General features: G+C 33.3%; 3 protein-coding genes across 4 annotated transcripts; all 3 read left to right on the top strand.

The window, feature by feature from the left end:
• The first annotated feature begins 1106 nt into the window (after positions 1-1106).
• LOC112735365 (uncharacterized) lies at positions 1107-2155 on the top strand. The gene is made up of 3 exons (XM_025784909.1): positions 1107-1124; positions 1218-1801; positions 1918-2155. The coding sequence occupies exons 1-3, from the start codon at positions 1107-1109 to the stop codon at positions 2153-2155; spliced, it is 840 nt and encodes a 279-aa protein (XP_025640694.1).
• A 2044-nt stretch (positions 2156-4199) lies between these two features.
• LOC112733190 (uncharacterized) lies at positions 4200-8237 on the top strand. Its single transcript, XM_025782058.3, has 8 exons — positions 4200-4678; positions 5108-5245; positions 5470-5678; positions 5765-6003; positions 6095-6335; positions 6706-7215; positions 7642-7758; positions 7846-8237. The coding sequence occupies exons 2-8, from the start codon at positions 5119-5121 to the stop codon at positions 7936-7938; spliced, it is 1536 nt and encodes a 511-aa protein (XP_025637843.1). The 5' UTR covers positions 4200-4678; positions 5108-5118; the 3' UTR covers positions 7939-8237.
• Positions 8238-14276: 6039 nt separating this feature from the next.
• Positions 14277-17100, top strand: LOC112733189 (probable serine/threonine-protein kinase At1g54610). 2 transcript variants are annotated; one of them, XM_025782057.2, is made up of 6 exons: positions 14277-14975; positions 15061-15345; positions 15458-15766; positions 15999-16220; positions 16312-16403; positions 16496-17100. In XM_025782057.2, the coding sequence occupies exons 1-6, from the start codon at positions 14511-14513 to the stop codon at positions 16926-16928; spliced, it is 1806 nt and encodes a 601-aa protein (XP_025637842.1). In that variant the 5' UTR covers positions 14277-14510; the 3' UTR covers positions 16929-17100. The 2 variants fall into 2 exon arrangements, with proteins under 2 accessions (XP_025637842.1, XP_072068542.1); XM_072212441.1 differs by having other exon boundaries at positions 14339-14975; positions 15061-15135.
• Positions 17101-19916: the final 2816 nt, after the last annotated feature.

The following is a 19916-nucleotide window of genomic DNA, read 5'->3' as shown; positions in this document are numbered from 1 at the left end:
AAGGACATGTCTCCTAGGACTAAGAAGAAGAAGGCAAAAAGGTATGTTGGAAGAAAAAGAAAACATATCCTATCCCAACAAGAAGGAGACAATGTGCTAAACAGTGGGTCTAGTGGAGAACAAGGTAATGGGCCAGGTGAGGTTGACCCAACTGATGAGGCAAGGGATAAGCCCAATTCAGATCTAGTGGGTGAGGAATTGGACTCAGAACTGGACAAGCCATATCAATATGAGTCTGAGGCATTTAACTCTCCAATATCTAGTTTAGATGAGGAGCATAAGGTAAGATATCCTGACTTCAATGAGGAGGCCGAATATGGTGAGGTTCAGTTTCAGGTGAGACAACAATTTGAGACCATGGCAATGTTCAAGCAAGCACTTAAGGACTACTTTGTCTTTGAGGGTAAAGAGCTGATGTATTTGAAGAATGAGCCGAAGAGGATTAGAGCAAGGTGTGCTGATGAGGGTTGTCCATGACTGGTGTTATACTCTCATAATAGTCAGAGTCTGTGTTTTCAAATCATGACATTCATTGGAGAGCAAAATTGTGGCAGAAATTTGAGCAGTAACATGGCTGATAGAGCTTGGGTAACAAGTAAATTGGTGAAAAGGGTGCTAACTCAACCTCTAATGACTCCCAAAGAGGCACTCGACCACATGAAATAGGACTATAATGTCCATATACATTACAGGATGATTAACAGAGCTTTGAAAGCTACTAGAGAGCAAACAATTAGAAATGAGCGAGAACAATATGGAAAGCTCCATGACTACCTGAATGAAATTCATAGAAGCAATCCAGGTTCCACTGGTATGATTGACGTAACTCCTCAACTGGAGGGTCGTCCACTGTTCAATAGGTTGTACATTCTCCTGGATGCTTGCAAGAAGGGCTTCAAGGCTGGCTGTCGCCCTCTGATCGGATTGGATGGATGCTTCCTAAAAGGGTACTTCGGTGGTCACATTTTGTCGACTGTGGGGCAGGATGCCAATAACAGTTTCTTTGTAATAGCATTTGCTGTAGTTGAAGCTGACACTGATTCCTGAAAATAGTTTCTTTCAATTCTGCACGATGATCTTGGTCCAGTGGCTGCAGGTGAAACTTCATGTCCGATCAGCAGAAGGTAACATGCATTCATTTGTTGTGTTTGTTTTTGTGTTAGTTTGTGTGTTGTTTTGATTTGTTAATTCAATATTCGGTTGACATGTTATTGAAGGGGTTGGCTAAGGCTTTGCATGAGGTAATGCCACAAGCTCATCATAGAAATTGTGTCCTACACATATGGAAAAACTTCATCAAAAACTTTAAGGACAAGCAAACAAAAGGACTAGTTTGGAAGGCTGCTAAGAGCACAACAATGAGAGAATTCAAGGACTCAATGGAGCTTGTAAAGAAGGTGAATAAGGATGCTTGGGAGTATCTACGAAAATTTGATCGTGATACATGGACCAAGGCTTACTTTAGCCACGGCCCCAAGTGTGACAATATAACTAACAAAATGTGCGAAGTTTGGAATGTCAAGATCGTGGAGTACAGGGACAAACCAATTTTAACTATGTGCGAAGAGTTTCGAAGCTACATTATGCGAAAGATGGCAGGGCACAAGCATAGGTTAAGCAAGTGCAATAGTAAATTGGCTCTAGTTCAACAATTAAGGCTGGATGAGTACATCATCTCTGAGAGCAACAAGTGGACGACAGAATGGGTTGGAGATGAAGGCAGAGTATTATTTGAAGTCCAGAGATACCAAACAAGAGTGGCTGTCAATTTACAAAGACAAACATGTGCTTGCAATGTTTGGCAACTAACAGGTTTAATCATCTACTTAGTGTCTGGCATTGTATCTTACATTATAGTAATGTAATTCAGTAAATGTTGATTCAGTAAATGTTAATTCATGTATCTTTCTTTCCAAGGTTGCCATGCAAACATGCAGTATCTGCTATATCAATGTTAAGGAAACAACAACTGAGGCCAGAGGATTTTTCACACAAATGGCTTACAATGAAAGTCGTAAGGGCTACTTATGGGGACTCAATAAAGCCAGTAAACTTTGAAGAGTTTTGGGAGGAAACCAACAGGCTGCGTCCAGAGGCACCAATAATTAAGAGACCCCCTGGGAGACCAACCAAAAAAGGGTTGTTGATGTGGTGACTAAGTCTCAAATGCTGCCACAAAGTCACAGGGTGAGGAAGTCATTCTAAGTAACATACAGTAAATGTGGGCAAAAAGAACACTACCATAGAACTTGCAAAGGTGCACCTGCAAATCCGAATTAGCAGCCAAAGCGAAAGAAGGCAAAGTAACAATAAAATAGAAATCAATCATCACAGACACCTGCAGATCAGTAGCAAGCACATGTTAAAGGAGTTCTACATGTTTTTGTTACATTAGTTATTGTTATTTTCATTAATTGAGCAGAATAGTTATACTATCGTATGCATGAAAGTAGCTGTGATGTTATTTTTCATTTGCACAGGTCGAAAAAGGAGTTCAACCAAATAACCCCCAGAATGTTATTGCCACACCACTGGATCCAGTGGTAGCTCACTGTCTTACATTCTATAGTTACTTCGTTTTTTTTTTTTATTTGGATGAACAACTTTACTTCTCTTGTGTACTTCACAGACTAAAGCAAAAAAAAAAAAAACAAAAAAACAAAAAAAACAAAAAAAAAACAAAAGAAAAAGGTTCCAAAGAGATCCACCCCTATTTCAGTCCAAGAAGAGGCAAGAGTTGAGATCCAAGCTTCACAGTCTGCCCCACCACCAATAGAGGTCATTTTATTTTTCAGATTCATGTCCATACACTATAACATATTTTAGCCCAAGATCATAGATCCTGAATTCTGTTGTTTTCACGTGCTTTAGGGTGTGAGTTTTAACACTGAGCACTCAACCCCTACTACCCCAACTACACTCAACCAAGAGCCAAATTTCAGACTCAAGCAAGCAATAACAGGCCACCAGCACCTACACTTCACCACCCTCAACAGCAGGCCACAGCCCCAACAGCTCAGCAACCTCTATAGCAGGCCACAACCTCAATACTTCAGCCCCTCTCCAGCAGGCAACAGTCCCAACCACACAACCACCAAGTCAGCAGGAACACACAACTGATGGAGCAACTAACTCAGGGACTGCCACAACTCCCTTCAAGTTTATTCCCATACCAGGCCTAAATGTACCCCACAGATTCAAGCAAACATATGGGATTAGGCCACCAAAATTTCAGAAATGACATACTTGTAGTCATAGTTATGGAGACTGTGAATATTTTGGTGTCAAGTTTTTTGGTTGTCAAGTTACAATACGTAATAGACTTAAGGTTACAATTGTGGAGTTTGGTAGACTACTGAAACATGTTTTTTGTTTTGTGACTTCAGACATATGCTGATGTTTTTAGCTGATACATCAACAAACTAAATCAGGCCTTTGTACTTAGCAATATGAATATAAATATTATACTTTTAACTTATACAACATTATGCAGACTTATCATGGTTTCAAACTTAGGATTCTTACAAAAAAAAAAAATTACATTCCATTCATATAGAACCTGTAATTACAGAGCAAATTAACTCATGTCTTAACCTTGTCCATGCATCACTTACAGCAACACAGTATACCCTAAAACACTACATACACAATTGCTGTTAACAGAATTAACATTGCCAGCATAACAAATACACCATAGTGATTACTACATTTTTTTTTTATTTTCCTTCATATTCATGCTCAATCTTATATTCCAGTTGTTCCAATCTATTCTCCAGCATCATCATTCTTCCTTCAACATTATTGCCATCTTCATGCCCAAAATGTTTAGAAATCAGTTCATCCAGCCAAACAAAATAGTTGCAGTGACGTTGTTCTATCTGCAATTGTCATTATAGTGAATACAACTTGTTAAACCACAGAAGAAGTTGATTACATAAATGGAAGATAGAGGCACACTTACGCGATAGTAAAAACAACCGAGGAAGATTTTGTTTAGGTTCTTCGATGTCTCATATTCTTGTTTGATTGCATACGTTCCACACTTGTATTTAGGGTGTTAAAATTTGGCCTTCTTCCCCTTACTTGTATTGCTACTCGAACTCATCATAGTCTTCTTCCAGACATGACGTGTGTGAGAGGTTGAAAATTGCTCTAAATCGTTCATACTTGAACCCCTAAATGTTAGAGTTCAAAAAAGAGGGAGAATGAGATTTCACAAAAACACAGAAAAGTCTTTGAGCTAAAATAACGATATTTTGCTAACTGTACCAAGATTGATCTGATATTTTATAAAGGTTAAAAAGCCGGTAGTCAAATTTAAAAAAGGACTGAGGCTGAAAAATGTATTTACTCGTTTGGGAACTGACTTGAAAATTAGCTGTGTGTACTTCATTCCCTCCGTCAGCGAAATACCAACATTCAACATTCTTTCGTTCCCGCCCTCTCTCTCTCTCTCTCTCTCTCTCTCTCGTGTTGTTTCTCACACCATCACCGTTTCGATTCCGTTCAGCTACTCCTGTTCCCTTCCCTTCTGGGCCTTCTCGAACCTTCCAAAACCCGATCCACCCTACTTGAGTTTTTCTTCTTCTTCTTCTTCTTCTTCTTCTTCTTCTTCCTTTTACTCGCTCATAATTTTTTATCCACTTTTCATTTGCTGCTTCAAATTTCATCCGATAAGGTAATCGCCGCTCACTCTCCCTTCTTTCCGTTGCTCTCTCTGGTTTCGGAGACCTCTTTCTTTATTCTACAGCAACCATTTCCGTGAATATTTTCTTTTTCTCCTGCTGTTTCATCGGAGTAATTTTATTTTCTTGGTAATTACATTCTCACAATGATCAATTTAGGGTTTCGACGTACGCCAATCTTTGATGAATTTTGTTGACTTCAGCGAAATTATATGATTTTTCTTAAATAAAGGTTACTTATGGTAGATTTTCCCCACAATTCCAAGTTTAGAATCTGATTCCCTGTTTGATTTCGAATGCGTAGCAGATGGCAGGGAAAGTAAACCCGGTTAATTTTTGTTGAATAAATTTTCCAGTACTTGGTTTTTGTTACTTCTCAGCTACTGAGCCTCTACAGTTTTTTTATTATCGATTTTTGGAAGGTTGGACGACAATGAAAACGGGCAGGTTACCAGACAGCAAAGCTGCAAAGGCTTCTGGAGAGTGCAATATGAAGACAGGATCCATGGGTGTGAAAAATTCCACTAAGAAAACTACTAGAAGGAATCACAAATCAAGTGGTAATTCGTTTTCCCCAATCTACTGTTTGTATTGATTTATTTTATCCTATTTACTAGTATATTGAATGTTAGCCTATATCATCCAAAGAATGTTTGGGTTCTTCTTTGTAGAATCATTATATTTTGTTCGATGAGTTTCTAGTTTTAAAATTTGCACAGAATATTTATTTGCCACTAACTTGTAGATTTTGAAAAACCTGGTCAAACCTTTCTTTCCTCTTCAGGATGTGAAGAGTTGTTCGATGGTAAGGAGAATGAGCATTTTTCATTTAAGGAACCTGTTGGCAAGTGCCCAGAGCTTCCTGATAAAGATATATTCCTTATGGAAAACAGAGACAGCCCTGTATTTCACGCTGGACAAACACTTGCTTCTTCAAAGATTAAGTTGCAACTTTTTCCCATAAACAAAGAAACTCGAGTTGGACTTCAAAAGGTCATATGGCCAATATGGAGCATGTATCTATTATTTTTATGCTTGCTGTAAGTTTGAAGCTTAAACTATTACCTTCTCTTTTTCAGGATGGACATAATCCGTATTTAGAACTCACACTCAAAGGTCAAAAGAAGATTTCTTCTGTGCTGAAACACCTTGAAAAAAAGTGGGGAAGCTCAAATGTAGCCAAAGGGGATCCCATACTTTTTCCATATAATATAATGGAAAATCTTTCTAACTGCAGAAGGTGGACAATTAATGATAGTGGCACAACTGCTGCAGATGTATATGCTGCTGTTGGAAGCCCTATACTTTTTCGCTTGAGGTATAATGTTTGATTAATTACTCTCAAAGTTTTCCTTTTGTATGTAGAAATTGAGTATCCTAAATTGTCTTTGGCTTTTCTCTCTTTTTAGGTATGGTTGGTTTTACATGCATGAACCTAGATCCTTGGGTATACCTTTCAGACAAATACCCAATGCGCCTGTTGTAGAGTCTGGAGAAATAGAGAGAGGTTGCATTGTTAATACAGAGGCTTCATATGAAGAAGGGGACAAGGTTGAGGTCACAACTAAGGAATGCAAAGCAACTGATATGGGTGGTGAAGCAGATGATGTTACAGCCCAGAAAATAGACAATGCATCTGCTGCTCCTCCAGTAAATTGTTTAGATCTTTTGCTTTGTTTGACTTATAGGAGTGTGTGGAGATTTTTAGACATATTATGTGGAGTACAAGAAAAACTAAGTTCCATTATTTAGTCTTATTTGTCATCTTGGTACTTGGTAGCATAAGCATAAAAGCAATCAAAATTCATAATGTAAATATAATTCTGATTGATTAACAGTGTTTCTTTTTACATATTTGAGGGATTTAGTAGTGGCTGGCCTTGTTTCAAGACTGAAATGCAAATTCCAGTCCTGTGACAGTTATATTTTATATAGTGAATGTTCTAATACAAAACTGAATTCCAGCACATATGATCCATATCTTTGTTTTATAAGACATACGCATGTTTTGTTCTAATAGGATAACCAGGAAGGAGTAAGTAATAGTCTTCAACAGCCATCATTATCATGGATTGATAGTCTAACCAACGTAAGCATTGGGGGCCTCCTTGCTGAAGCATCCTTACTGGGTAGATTTGATACTCTTGATCCAAAGTCATATGAGAGCAATGCTGGCAAGCAACAAAGTGGTGCAAGTCAGATAATATCTGATAGTCTAACCAACATAAGTATCGGGGGCCTCCTGTCTGAAGCATCTTTACAGGGCAGGTTCAGTAAATCAACGGAAAGTAATGCTGGCAAGCAACAAAGTGGTGCAAGTCAGTTATTTTCTGATTCGTTGGATGCTTTTATTGTTGCCCAAAACAGTCATCCTTCTGTTTCAAGACCATCTGCTGAAGGGTTGCGAACATCTATATTGGATGCTGAAGAAACATGTCATGCTTTTCCTGTTCAAAAGTTAGCTTCTACAGCAGTAGACATGCAGACTACTGGTAGTGCCAACTCATTAAATTTGCCAAATATAGATAAGGTAGTTACTCTTGGTCTTCAATGTGGATTTATTCTTTAGATTTAAGATAGTATCATGTTCTCTTTCAGTTTCATTTCATTTTATTTTATTTTTTAAAAAATTGAAGGGAGGTGGGGTAGTGGGGGTTGACTCTATCATGAGATTGTTGATGGTGCATAGTGCATATCATAAGAAGACTGTTTTAATTAGGTATCATTTTAGTCAGCCTATGAGTGTATAGAGTCAAAAAGGCCTATGTTTCATTTTGAATGACTGCATAAAAATGCCTTGCTGATAAAGTACTTCTATATATATTCACTGGCATTGAAATCAAATTCAACATAATGGTGGATTGAGATTGTAGTTCACTAGTTCTATTAATTGCATGGAAGCTTTGTTTTCTACATTTTTGCTCGTTAACTCATGGTCTCTTATGCTGCTGTAAAGGTTAATAATCAAGATGGACTTTCACAAAATCTGCTATTGGAGAAGAGTTGGACAGACTTGTTACTTGCACGTTCAAATGATGATGAAAGAAGTCTTGGGCTATCTGGCATCAAATGGGTAATTTATATTCTTACTGAAGCTGTTGGCGTTTATGTTTTCTCATTCCTTGATAACTGATTCATTTAATATGCTATTTGAATACAGAATGAATCCTTGGGACCTTTTGATTTTGGTGTGCCAGCTAAGAAGATTATCAGCGGAGACAGATTTAGCATGGATGAATTTGTTAAATCTTAGATGTATGGCTCCATTCTGAAGTTAATTTGGTAAGGAAGGAGAAGAAAAAAATTGTACATAATAGAAAACACTTGATGAGAAGACAAGAGAAAAAGAAATGGAAAGAAACATTCAGGGGACTAGAATCCGGTTTTGAAGTAGTTCTTTTCACTTTTCAGCATTGTCCTGGTTTGGTTTTTGATATTTTTTGACTTCCCAAAATGCTAATGAACTGATATTTAATGTAATTCCATCATTTCATGGTATGTTAAACGCTTTATGTTGTCAATAAAAGATATACTGGTGCAAATTCAAACAAACCTGAGGGAGAGGAAAATGACAGTTCTTCAAAAGCAGATGTACGTGAATTTCCCAGTTGGAAATAGGTAAAAGGTGATACTGTGTTCTAAGGTTTTATTGGTAAGTATATCCCAACCATACTTGCAAGATTTGAAAAAACAGTAATATTTGTTAGAAGTAGAATATTTTGGAACCGTTGTTGACAACTAAAAACGCTTCTCTAAGTATTTTTGGAATAAAATAATTTTAAATTTGATTTTATTTAAAATGAATTAAATTTGAAATGAGTAATTGTATATGGAATTATGTAAAATATGAATTGACTTGTTTAAAAATTGATAATGATTTGAATTTATATTTTTATCTCTTATTTTATTAATCATAATTTTTTAGATCACCAATTACGGATAGCAAATAGAATATCCACCCATCCTGCTAAAAAGTACGTCCCATAAATGGGACTCACCCATCCACCTAAATGTGTTGTTCAAAAAGTGTACTCCGTACCCGTAGGTTGTCTTGTTGGGCTCATAGCCCATGACAAAAAAAAAGTGCACCCCACACGCAGCTGGTGGGTTGATCTACAAGAAAGATTTTTTTTTTTAAAAAAAAAAAAATTAGATTGGAATTTATAAACTGGAAATCTGAGTTGAAGCAAATCTTTTTTAACCACTCTACAATCAAATGTTCAACGTATTGTATTTCAACAGTAAAAAAATATTTTAAACAAAAAGTGACATTCTTGCAAAGTTCAGTAACCCGTAATTATAAAATATTCAAAATAACATATATAATTTAGTGTTACATTTTTTTTAAAGTAAAATTTTACTTCGATCTCTAACTATTTTGTTAACTCTCATTTCACTCCTAATCGATTGAAAAATGATATTGCGGTCCCTAACAATTAACCCGTCAGACATTCTACTCTTTTCGTTAATGTTTTTATCCAGAACTAACATGTTTTGTTTATGTGTCACGTTAGCTGATGACATGTCAATGAACTATTCTAAAGGACAAAACATCCCTTGCCATGTCAGCAATATGATACAATAAAATAAGACAATTAAACGCCTAAAATTTTTTTGAATAGACACTTAAATTCCTAACTAATTTAAACACAACCTTATAGCATGTATTTGGTTAGAGGGTGTGTCTACCCAAGACATAGACACGGAAGTACTGTTCTTCGTTTAGTTAGTAAGACACAGAATTCTTCTGATAGATACAAGAAGACACAAAGGCACATAAAGACACAAAATTTGTGTATAATAGAGAGGAGTGGAACACTAAACTTGAGACATAAACACAATATTTTTAATATTTAATTTTTAAAATTATCCTTCAAATTCTTTTTCTTTCTCAGTTTTCTTTCATCCATTTTCCCTTCCACTTCCAAAACGAAGAGAGTTTAACCTCTCATCTTCTCTTCTTGCCACTCCAACCACCACCGCCTTTCCTCTCGTCATACCACCAGTCTGCCCCGCCTCTCTTCCTCTTTTCCTTCCACCGCCTTTCTTCCATCCAGACCACCGCCTCTCCTCTCTTTCTTCCACCCAGACCACCGCTACCACCCCATCCCTTCTTCCCTTTTCTCCCCCCTCACTTTTTTTTTTCTTTTTACGGTTGTCTCTTTGCCGCCATCACTTTTTGTAGTTGTTGCCTCTGCTTCACTTCTCGTCGACGATCCAGATTTGCGCATCATTTTTCTGTCTGTCACCATATTTTTAGATCCATTCTCCGTTCTCTTGCGCGCTGTGTTTCTAGATCCGTATTCTGTTACCATGTTCTAGATCCGTTCTTTCTTATGACACTATTTTTATCTTTTGTATAATTTATTTTTTTATTTGTTTGAATTTTTGTTAAAATAATTTTATATTAATTTTGTTGGATTGAATATTTTTGTTGATATTTGTTGGATTAAATTTGTTATTAGTGATTATTTTTTGTTGAGATGGTAACTGATTGTAAATAGTGGTAGTTTGGTTGAGATAGTGGCTGTGTAGTGGTGATACTAACAGTTTGCAATAAAGGTACTATTGAAATTTAACAAGATTGTGATTTGTGTCTTCGGTTTTGTACTTGTATACCAAACAAGTTTAAAAAAATTGTGTTTTATTGTGTCTATGTCTTTAGAGTCTATGTCTCTGTGTCTATGTATTAAAGGATACACAAAATAAACGCAGCCATAATGAACCATGAAGTAGGACAAGTATCCCTAAATTTCAATAAGTCATTGTACCTGCTGCTGCACTGGTTATTGGCCTTGTTTGATGACATGTGCAAGAAAGGATTGGTCACGAATGATGTTACTTTTATCACTTTGACTTCTGGGCGATACAAATATGAAAAATTGATTTGGCCTAGAAGAATTTTCAGGTAATGATCAATCAAGGCATTGGGCTGGACTTGATCATGTACAATGCGCTGATCAATGGCCTTTGCAAAATCTGCGATTTGAAAGAAGTTATGAAACTTGTGAATGAGTTGAGAGGGAGAGGTTTAAAATCTAACAAGTTCATGTTTACAATAATAAATGAATATTGTAAAGATAGGGACATAAAATTTGTATTAGAGATCAAGAAGAAAATGATTGAAAGGGATTGAATTTGATGAGATAGCTTTACTGCACTCATATAAGGACTTTACAGAAAAAAGAGAAGAAGGAGCAAGGACTGTCGCCAACCAAAGCCAAGCAACCAGTGCAGCAAATACAATAACTTGTTAAAATTTAGATATATTTGTCTTACTTTATAGTTTATTATGGGTTTATGTGTCTATATTTAAATTAGTTAGATATTTAAATGTCTCCTAAATTTTTTTCAAGGATTTAGTCATCCTATTTTACTACAGCTTATTGCTAATACGGCAAAAAACATTTTGTCCTTCAAAATTGTTTTTTAACACATCATCAGCTAATATGATACGGAGACAAAATCTGTTAGTTTTAGACAGGAACATTAACGAAAAGGTAAAATATCTAGTAGAATTAATCATTAAGGACCGTAATATTATTTTTCAATCGATGACAGGCAGATTGAGAATTAGCGAAATAATTAAGAATTGGAGTAAAATTTTACTTTATTTTTCTTTTAATGGTGGACGCTAGTCGGCCTCCCACCCAATCTCACCTTGCTAATATTCGTGGATGCGAGTTACTATGGCAGTTTTTGTGGCCCAAATTTAATGCGTAATCAGTTTGTTTTGCTGGTCGACCTAGTAAGTGGCGGCCAAGGCCGTGCCGTGTACCACTCTTACACTCACTTCTGTCACTTATTTTTTATTTTTATATTAATATTTAAAGGATAAAAATAACCCTTTATATTTTTATCACATCAAATAATTTTAATTTTAACAAACTTTTATAAAAAATAAAAGGTTCTGAATTTAGATACTTACATGTCAATTCAAGTTATATTTTTGTATTCATTCTAAATAAAAGAAATTAATTTTAAAATTAAATTAATTTTAATTCTATTGTGTTTCAGATACCAAGTATTTTTTTTAAATATGATTTTATATAATATGATTTGATGAACATATAAGTGAAATTAATTTTTTTAAAAAGACAAATTATTCTTACAAGAGTTTTGTCTTAATAAGATATTTAATCATTTGGCAATTTTATTTGTGTAAAATTATTGAATAGAGTTGACATAGGTGATAAAAGTTTAGAATAAATTTTAATAGGTGAAAGAAGTTTAGAATAAATTCTAAACAGTGATTTGACACTTTATTTATTATTGAATTTCATTTAATAGATTATTTATATTAAACACATTTAAATTCTTACATATAAAGAACATAATACTCTTTCAAACACATAAGTGCTTTTTTTTAATAATATAATTCTATATAATATGATTTGATTAAAACGAGTGAAAATTAATTTCAAAAGAAAAATTTTAAAAGATCCATTATTATTTCAAGAGTTTGATCCTGATAAAATGATTTAATTTGGTAATTTTATTTGTGTGAAATTATTTAATAGAGTTGAAACTGATGAAATTTTAGAATAAATTTGAAAGACATGATTTTGACATTTTTATTATTCTGAATCTTTATTTAATAGATTATCCATGTTAAATTAGTTTAAACTTTGAAAAATAGGAAATACGGTATTTTTTACTTTTAGACAATAATAAAAATATAATATTCAACTATTTGTTTTAAAGAATTTTATTTTATTTTTGAAAATTGTCATTGAAAATATGTTATTTTAAAATTTTAAATTTAATTTATACAAATAATTTATTTTTAAAAAAATTAATTTTATAAAATTTAAAAATTTTATTTTTATTCTAGAAACAATAATAAATATGTATAAGAAAACATATTTAAAATTAATGTTTTAAAATATTAAAAATAATTTTCATTATATTTTGAGAATGTTTAAAGAAATTATTTAATTTTTATGTTCTGTAAATATAAAAAAAAGTTTATAACTATGATTAATCGTATATAATCATTAAAAAAAATTTAATTAAATGATAGTAAAAATTTTATATTTTTATTTATTTAAAAAATCTGGCAGCTTACCAATTAAAGAAAATTACTAAATAAAAAATAGGTTAAACATAAATTTTTAATATATTTATTATGTATTTATTAAAATAGAAAGATTAAAAATCAAAATTGTATTTATCCTATACATTTCCGGGCCAGATTTAAAATATGAATAGATGTCACAAGGTAAACCATGTATTCCTGAAGATCCAAATATTAAAGAATAAGGAAGAGAAATGGAGACAACAAATCAGCAACAATGATTGTCCGTTAATTACATAGTTCTATTGTTGTAAATGCCGATAACAAATTTTTTATGCCTTCTATGGACCTCATAATTAAGTAAGAGATAATAAATTTAAACAATCCTTTAAAAAGATACAAAAAATAATTTATTTATATTAGCATAATAAAAATAAAATCAATTTTAACTTTAAAATTCAGTTTAAACTAATAATTACACTTGAAATAGATTAATAATCAAATTTATTGATATTAGTATAATAAATTTTTTATGAGATATTAAAAAATATATTTTTATATACAGTGATTAACAATTAGCAAATTTTATTTGTATATTATTGTTATCCAAATCTTTTGGATATATTAAGGTGAACTGGATAGAAGGGTTTTAAATTAATCCGTTATTAAAAAAATAAAATTCCAAAAAAATGTAAAATTTAATAATTAGACTTGCATAAATATTTTTTGACAAAATTAAAAATAATTATAATATAATTAATATTTAACAGTTGAAATAATGATATGATTATTTATAAAATAAGAAAAAATACACTATTAAAGTAAGAATAGAAGATGGTGCTGCATGGTGGTGTATTATTTATCTTCTTTTAATTTTTTATTTATGGTTAATTATATGATGCTTATGAATTGGTGTCTAATTTTTATTTAACTTATTTTTTATAGTAAAATTTAAATTTAAAAAATTTATTTACTTTTTTACTTTTTAAATTAAATATTAATTTTAATTTTTTTAACAAACTAGACACCATTTTTAAGTATAATAGATCAATAACAATCACCTTTATTTATTTAAAAATTATAGAGTACAATACTCTTTTATTCTAGACAATAATAAAAGTACAATATTCAACTATTTATTTTAAAAATTTTTAATTTATTTTTTAAAATTTGTCTTTCAAAATATGTTATTTTAAAATTTTAAAATTTAATTTATCTAAATAATTTATTCTTACAAAAAATTATTTGGTAAAATTTAAAAATTTATTTTTATTCTAGAAGCAACAATAAATATGTACAAAAAATATATTTAAAATTATTTTTTAAAAATATTAAAAATTATTTTCAATACCTTTTGAGAGTGTTTAAGAATAGAATTTAACTTTTATGTTCTGTAAATATAAAAAAAATTTATAACTATAATCAATTGTATATAAGTAAAAAAATGAATAAATTTAATTGAATAATAATAAAAATTTTAAATTTGTGTTTATTAAAAAAATATGTAAAATTTAAAATTTTAATATATTTTTGGGCAGATTATCAACATGAATAGATGTCATATGGTAGAGAGTGTATTTCTGAAAATTAAATATTATAGAATAAGGAAGAAAAATTAAAGACAGCAACGTCGTTAATTACATAGTTCTGTTATTCGTAAATGCCGGTAAAAAAGAGCACAAAACATCGATTTTTCCAGTAAAGCTTTGTTTTGCTCGCTTTCTATTACGTGCTTATCTCAAGCTTAATCTCATCTTATTATTCATTTCATTCCATGCATAGTTGTTACAGAAATAGAGATAATCTTCATGGGTTGCGTTAATGGTAAGCTAGATTCTCCCATTCAAAAACGCCGCAACTTAAACAGATTGAAAAAGGAGTACGCTTATGCCAATCCCAAACTAACTTCATCTTCTTCTGCATCAACCATGAAATTAAAAAGCTACAGTAACCATAGTTCTAACAGAAAAGTGAGTGTTAGTCATCCCAAAGATAATTACAGTAAGTTAAGGACTGGTGGCTATGGATATACAGATAAGGAAAAGGAAAAAATAGAGGAAAAAAAAACGGAAAAGAGTGTTGCTACTAATGACATTGGTAAGTTGATGGAGGAAGAATCTAAGTTGTCCGAAGACAATATGAAAAAGAAAAATAAAATTGCAGGGTATGAAGTCGGTGAAGGTTGGCCCAAATGGTTGGCTGATAATATCCCTAAAGAGGTTTTGTCTGCTTTGGTTGCCAAGAGCGCTGACTCTTATGAAAAACTTGACAAAGTAATTTCTCTAATTCTGTAGTTTATGTGTTGTCTAGTATTAGTTTTTATATAATATGTCTATCTTATTTTATTTTTGGCTATAGATTGGACGTGGAACATATAGCAATGTCTACAAAGCTCGTGATAAGGATACTGGAAAGATTGTTGCCTTGAAAAAAGTTCGTTTCGATACATCTGATTCTGAAAGTATAAAATTCATGGCGAGAGAGATTATGATATTGCAGAAGCTGGATCATCCCAATGTCATCAAGCTTAGAGGATTGGCAACATCTAGGATGCAATATAGTCTTTATCTCGTCTTTGATTATATGCAATGTGATCTTTCCAGAATTATCTCTCGTCCTGATGAAAGACTCACTGAGCCTCATGTTTGATTCCTTTCTAAATATTGTTGAATTATTTTGTTTAGTATTCTATAATAAATGGGAGTACAATAATAAATGAGAGTACAATACTTTTTTTTGGTTGTATTTTGGACAGATCAAGTGTTACATGCAACAACTGCTTGCTGGGCTCCAACATTGTCATGAGAGGGGAATTATTCACCGAGATATCAAATCTTCCAACTTGCTAATAGATAGAAGAGGTTCTTTGAAAATAGCAGATTTTGGTCTTGCAAATGTTAAACATCAAGGCCCTCTTACAAACCGAGTGGTGACACTTTGGTATAGGGCTCCTGAACTCCTCTTAGGTTCGACTGACTATGGATATGACATTGATCTATGGAGTGCTGGATGCTTGTTGGCTGAGATGTTTGTCGGAAGACCATTCATGCCCGGAAGGACAGAGGTACATTTATTGAATGGTGGTTTGTATAAAATATAGACGTTATTTCACTGTATAAAATAGTGCAAGATCTCATGATACTATACAAAATGATGATTTACATTATTGTGGAGAATTATAATATTTGCCTATAAAATTTATTTATTTTCTTATAACGTATTTTGAACATAATATTTTCCTGTATAATCTAATCCACCATCATCCAATAATAAAGCATTTTATGTTTGTTATATAGGTTGAGCAGCTTCACCTGATTTTCAAACTATGCGGGTCTCCTCCAGAAGATTATTGGATAAAAATGAAGCTAAGATCAAGCTACTTGCCCTCACAACATTACAAACCTAATTATGAGGACTACTTCCAAGGCTTTCCTTCCTCTTCATTGGATCTCTTGACCACACTTCTTCATCTTGACCCTGCATGTCGTGGCAGTGCTGCCTCTGCTCTTGAAACTGAAGTGAGCTCTTCACTCTTAATTACATTCATCTACAATTGTTTTCTTGTATGTTCAATTTGACCTATTAATGCATATGGTTACTACTTTTCAGTTCTTCAAAACTAGTCCATTAGCCTGTGACCCTTCAACCTTACCAGTGATCTACAAAGAAGAGGATGAACGCTCACATAAGAGACGCAAAAGGTATATATATATGAAATGCTTTTACATTTTCAACAAAAGGAAACTTGTGATTCATCACGTTTACTTTTATTGGCTTTAATTTCATGGCATAGACGCAAAGGTCACAATAACAAAGGGCAAATATCTTCTAAAACAAGGACAACTGGCACAAATGTATCAGAGAAGAACCAAACTGCTGAACAATCTTCAAAGGAACAGAAGATACAAGTTGAAGAAAAAGGAAGTAGCATAAACACATCGTTACAGTTGATAGAGGAAAAAAGCATGAATACATCAACATCAATGTCCCCGATATTTCTTTCTACGGAAAGAAAATCACCAAAAACAGAGGGCCATCCTAATGCTCTTAAGAACATAAAAAATTACACTCTTTTACAGGCCTCTTTCGATATCATGAATAGGAATGAAGGCAACGAACTTGGTCCATTGCGTAGGTCCTTTTCTGCATTGGAATTCCGCCTTGATCATCTTGAGAAGCTTTCAAGTCTCTATGGACCAAACAAGAACTTAGGCCTTGGAATTTAATTTCATTATCATCTCTTTCTCTATATTTGCATACTTCGTTTATTTTCTTGTTTATGTAGGGTATATGGTTGTGTTTGAACAATTATTTGTTATGGTGGGGTCATTCTCTTCTTCTATGAAGGAGGTCTTGTGATAAATAAAATGTGTCTTCTTTTGGACATCATTATTATAAGTGATTCAAAAATGTTATTCGTATATTAAAATTAGTTGCTAAAATTAGTTATTAATGTATTTTATATATATACATATGTAGTTTAATTTAAGGTTAAGTACTTTTAAGGTTTTGAGTTAAAATCAAAATCGTCTCCGACATTTTTTTTTATTAAAATCATCATCAACGTTACAAAATGTTATAAAAATTATTTTTTTTGTCCATGAACAACATTTTTCGGACAATTTTGTCCTTAAAAATAAAAAAATATTCTCCACCCTCACCACTAACCTTTGCATCATCAACACCATTGCTACGCATTTGCTGTCTCCCTCTCTCCCTCCTTTTCTTATCGCCATCACCATTGTCACCATAACCATCACACTTTCTTTCTCTCAATTACCAGTTCATCATCCTAAATCACTACTGCCCACCCACTACCCCCAACCATTCTCATTTTACCTGAATCCTCTCTTTTTTTTTTCGATACTTAAAAAACTCAATAGCAACAATTTAGCAACAATAACAACCACAATAAATCAACAAAAGTTTCAGATTAAATAATAATTCAGCAATCATCAACCACAATTTCAAATCCAAAATCAACAACAATAGAAATTATACAATTATAAATCAGTAATTACAATGAAACAACAACACAAATTCAATAACAGAACTAACTGCGACAATTTTTTTTCAAAAATAAACCAATTTTTTTTTTCAAATAAACCAGAAATTCAACTAAAGAGGAAAAGAACAGAATGGAGATAGAAAGGAGGCGTAGCACGACGAGGAGGCATAATGGAGGCATGACACTATAGGAGGCAAAACTAGGAGGCACCGTGCAACATAAGGAGAAGGAAGACTGGAGGCGCAACACTGCGAAGAGGCTGAATGAAGGCTAGCGTTGCACCTACGCCAGCGAGATCTCCTTATCTACGAACTCTTTCTCTTCGAAATCTCTCTCTAATTCGGTATCCTCTCTCTCCTCTACCACTCTTCTTCTCGGTTAGCTCAGCGGCAGCGATGACTCCACCTAAGCCAGCGTCGTTGTCCCCCCTTCCCCCTCTTTTCTCTCCTTCTCTCCCTCGTGTTCCCTATTCTCCCTCTGTCTTTTGTTTTCTTCGTGTGGGTGAGTTAGGGCAAAAAGCCAAAAAGGGGTGTGGGTGGGATGAGGGTGAAGGAAAGAGAGGCTTTTTTTAAAACGATTTTTAACGTTAAGGATGATATTAATAAGCAAAAAAAGTCAGGAACGATTTTGATTTTGACCCAAGATTTAAGGACGAAAAAAGTATTTGACTATTTAATTTATTTTCAATGTGTATTTATATTTCAACATGTACTTTATACTGATGGCTGACTTTAGTGATTGATTTTGGTGTACATATAGTATAATCATAAATATTCAAAGTTGGCTTGTACTTTTTAAAATTTAAAAACCGGTGTAGCACTATGTGAGGCAAACAAAGTTGCCATCTGACCCAAGCCTCGGGTACAGATTGTATTTCTACTTAAATAAAACATTCTATACCAAAGCCACATAAGTTCGAATCCTAGCAGCGGTTGGTGGCTAGGTTAGTGTGTGTGAATAGGTGTGTGAGTGTGTTTGTATGACTAAAAAAAAAAACATTCTATACAAAACCTCACTCTAAATTGCATGTACTAATTTAAATAACAAAACTGTAAACTTAAGAAGCTAGCTTAAATTAAGTCCAAACCAAAAGTTATTATTTATACTTAACACATATTCATTTAGAAATGACGGAATGCGTTCACATGTTGATGATACCCTTTCTTAAATTACATATTCTGACCAAAAAACATTAGAAAGATCTTTTATGATTCATGGCACGTAAAGAAATCAAATAAGCACCATCCTCCACATTTTGAAGGAAAAGTATGAGGAGATAATAGCCTTATTGTACAATGCATACAATGGGGATTTAATTGAAATTAAAATTAAATTATGGGTAATTAATTAATTTTGAATTCTTTCTAATTTGAAATTTGAAACAAATTAGGGTTACCATCAGTTATAAAATCAAGACGGTGTGACCTCCATTCTCTCGATTAATCCGAGAGTCTCCCCCGTCCGTCATCTCCACCTGACCTGGAACCTGCGTCGGCGCCCTTCAGAATTGCAGCGCCCAGTCTCCTTCGCGCGCCTCTACCGTCACTGGCAGCAACTGCTTCGTCCATCAGCGTCGTCTCGAACTGCAGCGCCCAGTCTCCGTTGCGCGCGTCGTCCGTGGCTGGTGGCAGTTTCTTCGCCTGACACCGGAACTCCACCGCTCACCCAACATTGGAAGAACGCATTAAAGCAACAGTAGGATATGCTTCCTTGTTTTCACTTCTTCTTGGTTTCTCAAATTTATTTCTTGGATATACGAGGAGTATTTTCCATTTCTAAAATGCTCCAATGAGACTGTAATTAAATATTATTTTTGATTGTTTGGATTTTTTTTTCAAAAAATAATAATTAAAACTTTCTTAATTCAACTTAAAAAGAAATTTTTTTTCCATAAAAGAGAATTTTAAGGACCACTTTTTGGTTCAATTCTCAATTAATTGATAGTCCTTTTGATTGCACTAGTGTAAATATTTCAATTCATACACCATGAAGACAGGTTCCAACTGTCCAACATAACACAAGTGACTTTGTCAATTATGGTCTCATTGTTTCCAGTGATAACTAAATACTATGACAGCTTTTGCTTCATTCACAATTCATGGAATTATGGAGCTATTGTAATATGCATCCATGATAAAATTTATTTCTCAAAGTTACATTCATTGCACCCGTTGGCAAATGGCAGAATACTATTTAGCCAACGTGA

Source organism: Arachis hypogaea, chromosome 13 (genome assembly GCF_003086295.3).
Source record: "Arachis hypogaea cultivar Tifrunner chromosome 13, arahy.Tifrunner.gnm2.J5K5, whole genome shotgun sequence".
NCBI classification, from domain to species: Eukaryota; Viridiplantae; Streptophyta; class Magnoliopsida; order Fabales; family Fabaceae; genus Arachis; species Arachis hypogaea.
The sequence above is the reverse complement of the archived record's forward strand: the minus strand, read 5'-3'. Positions and strand labels throughout refer to the sequence as shown.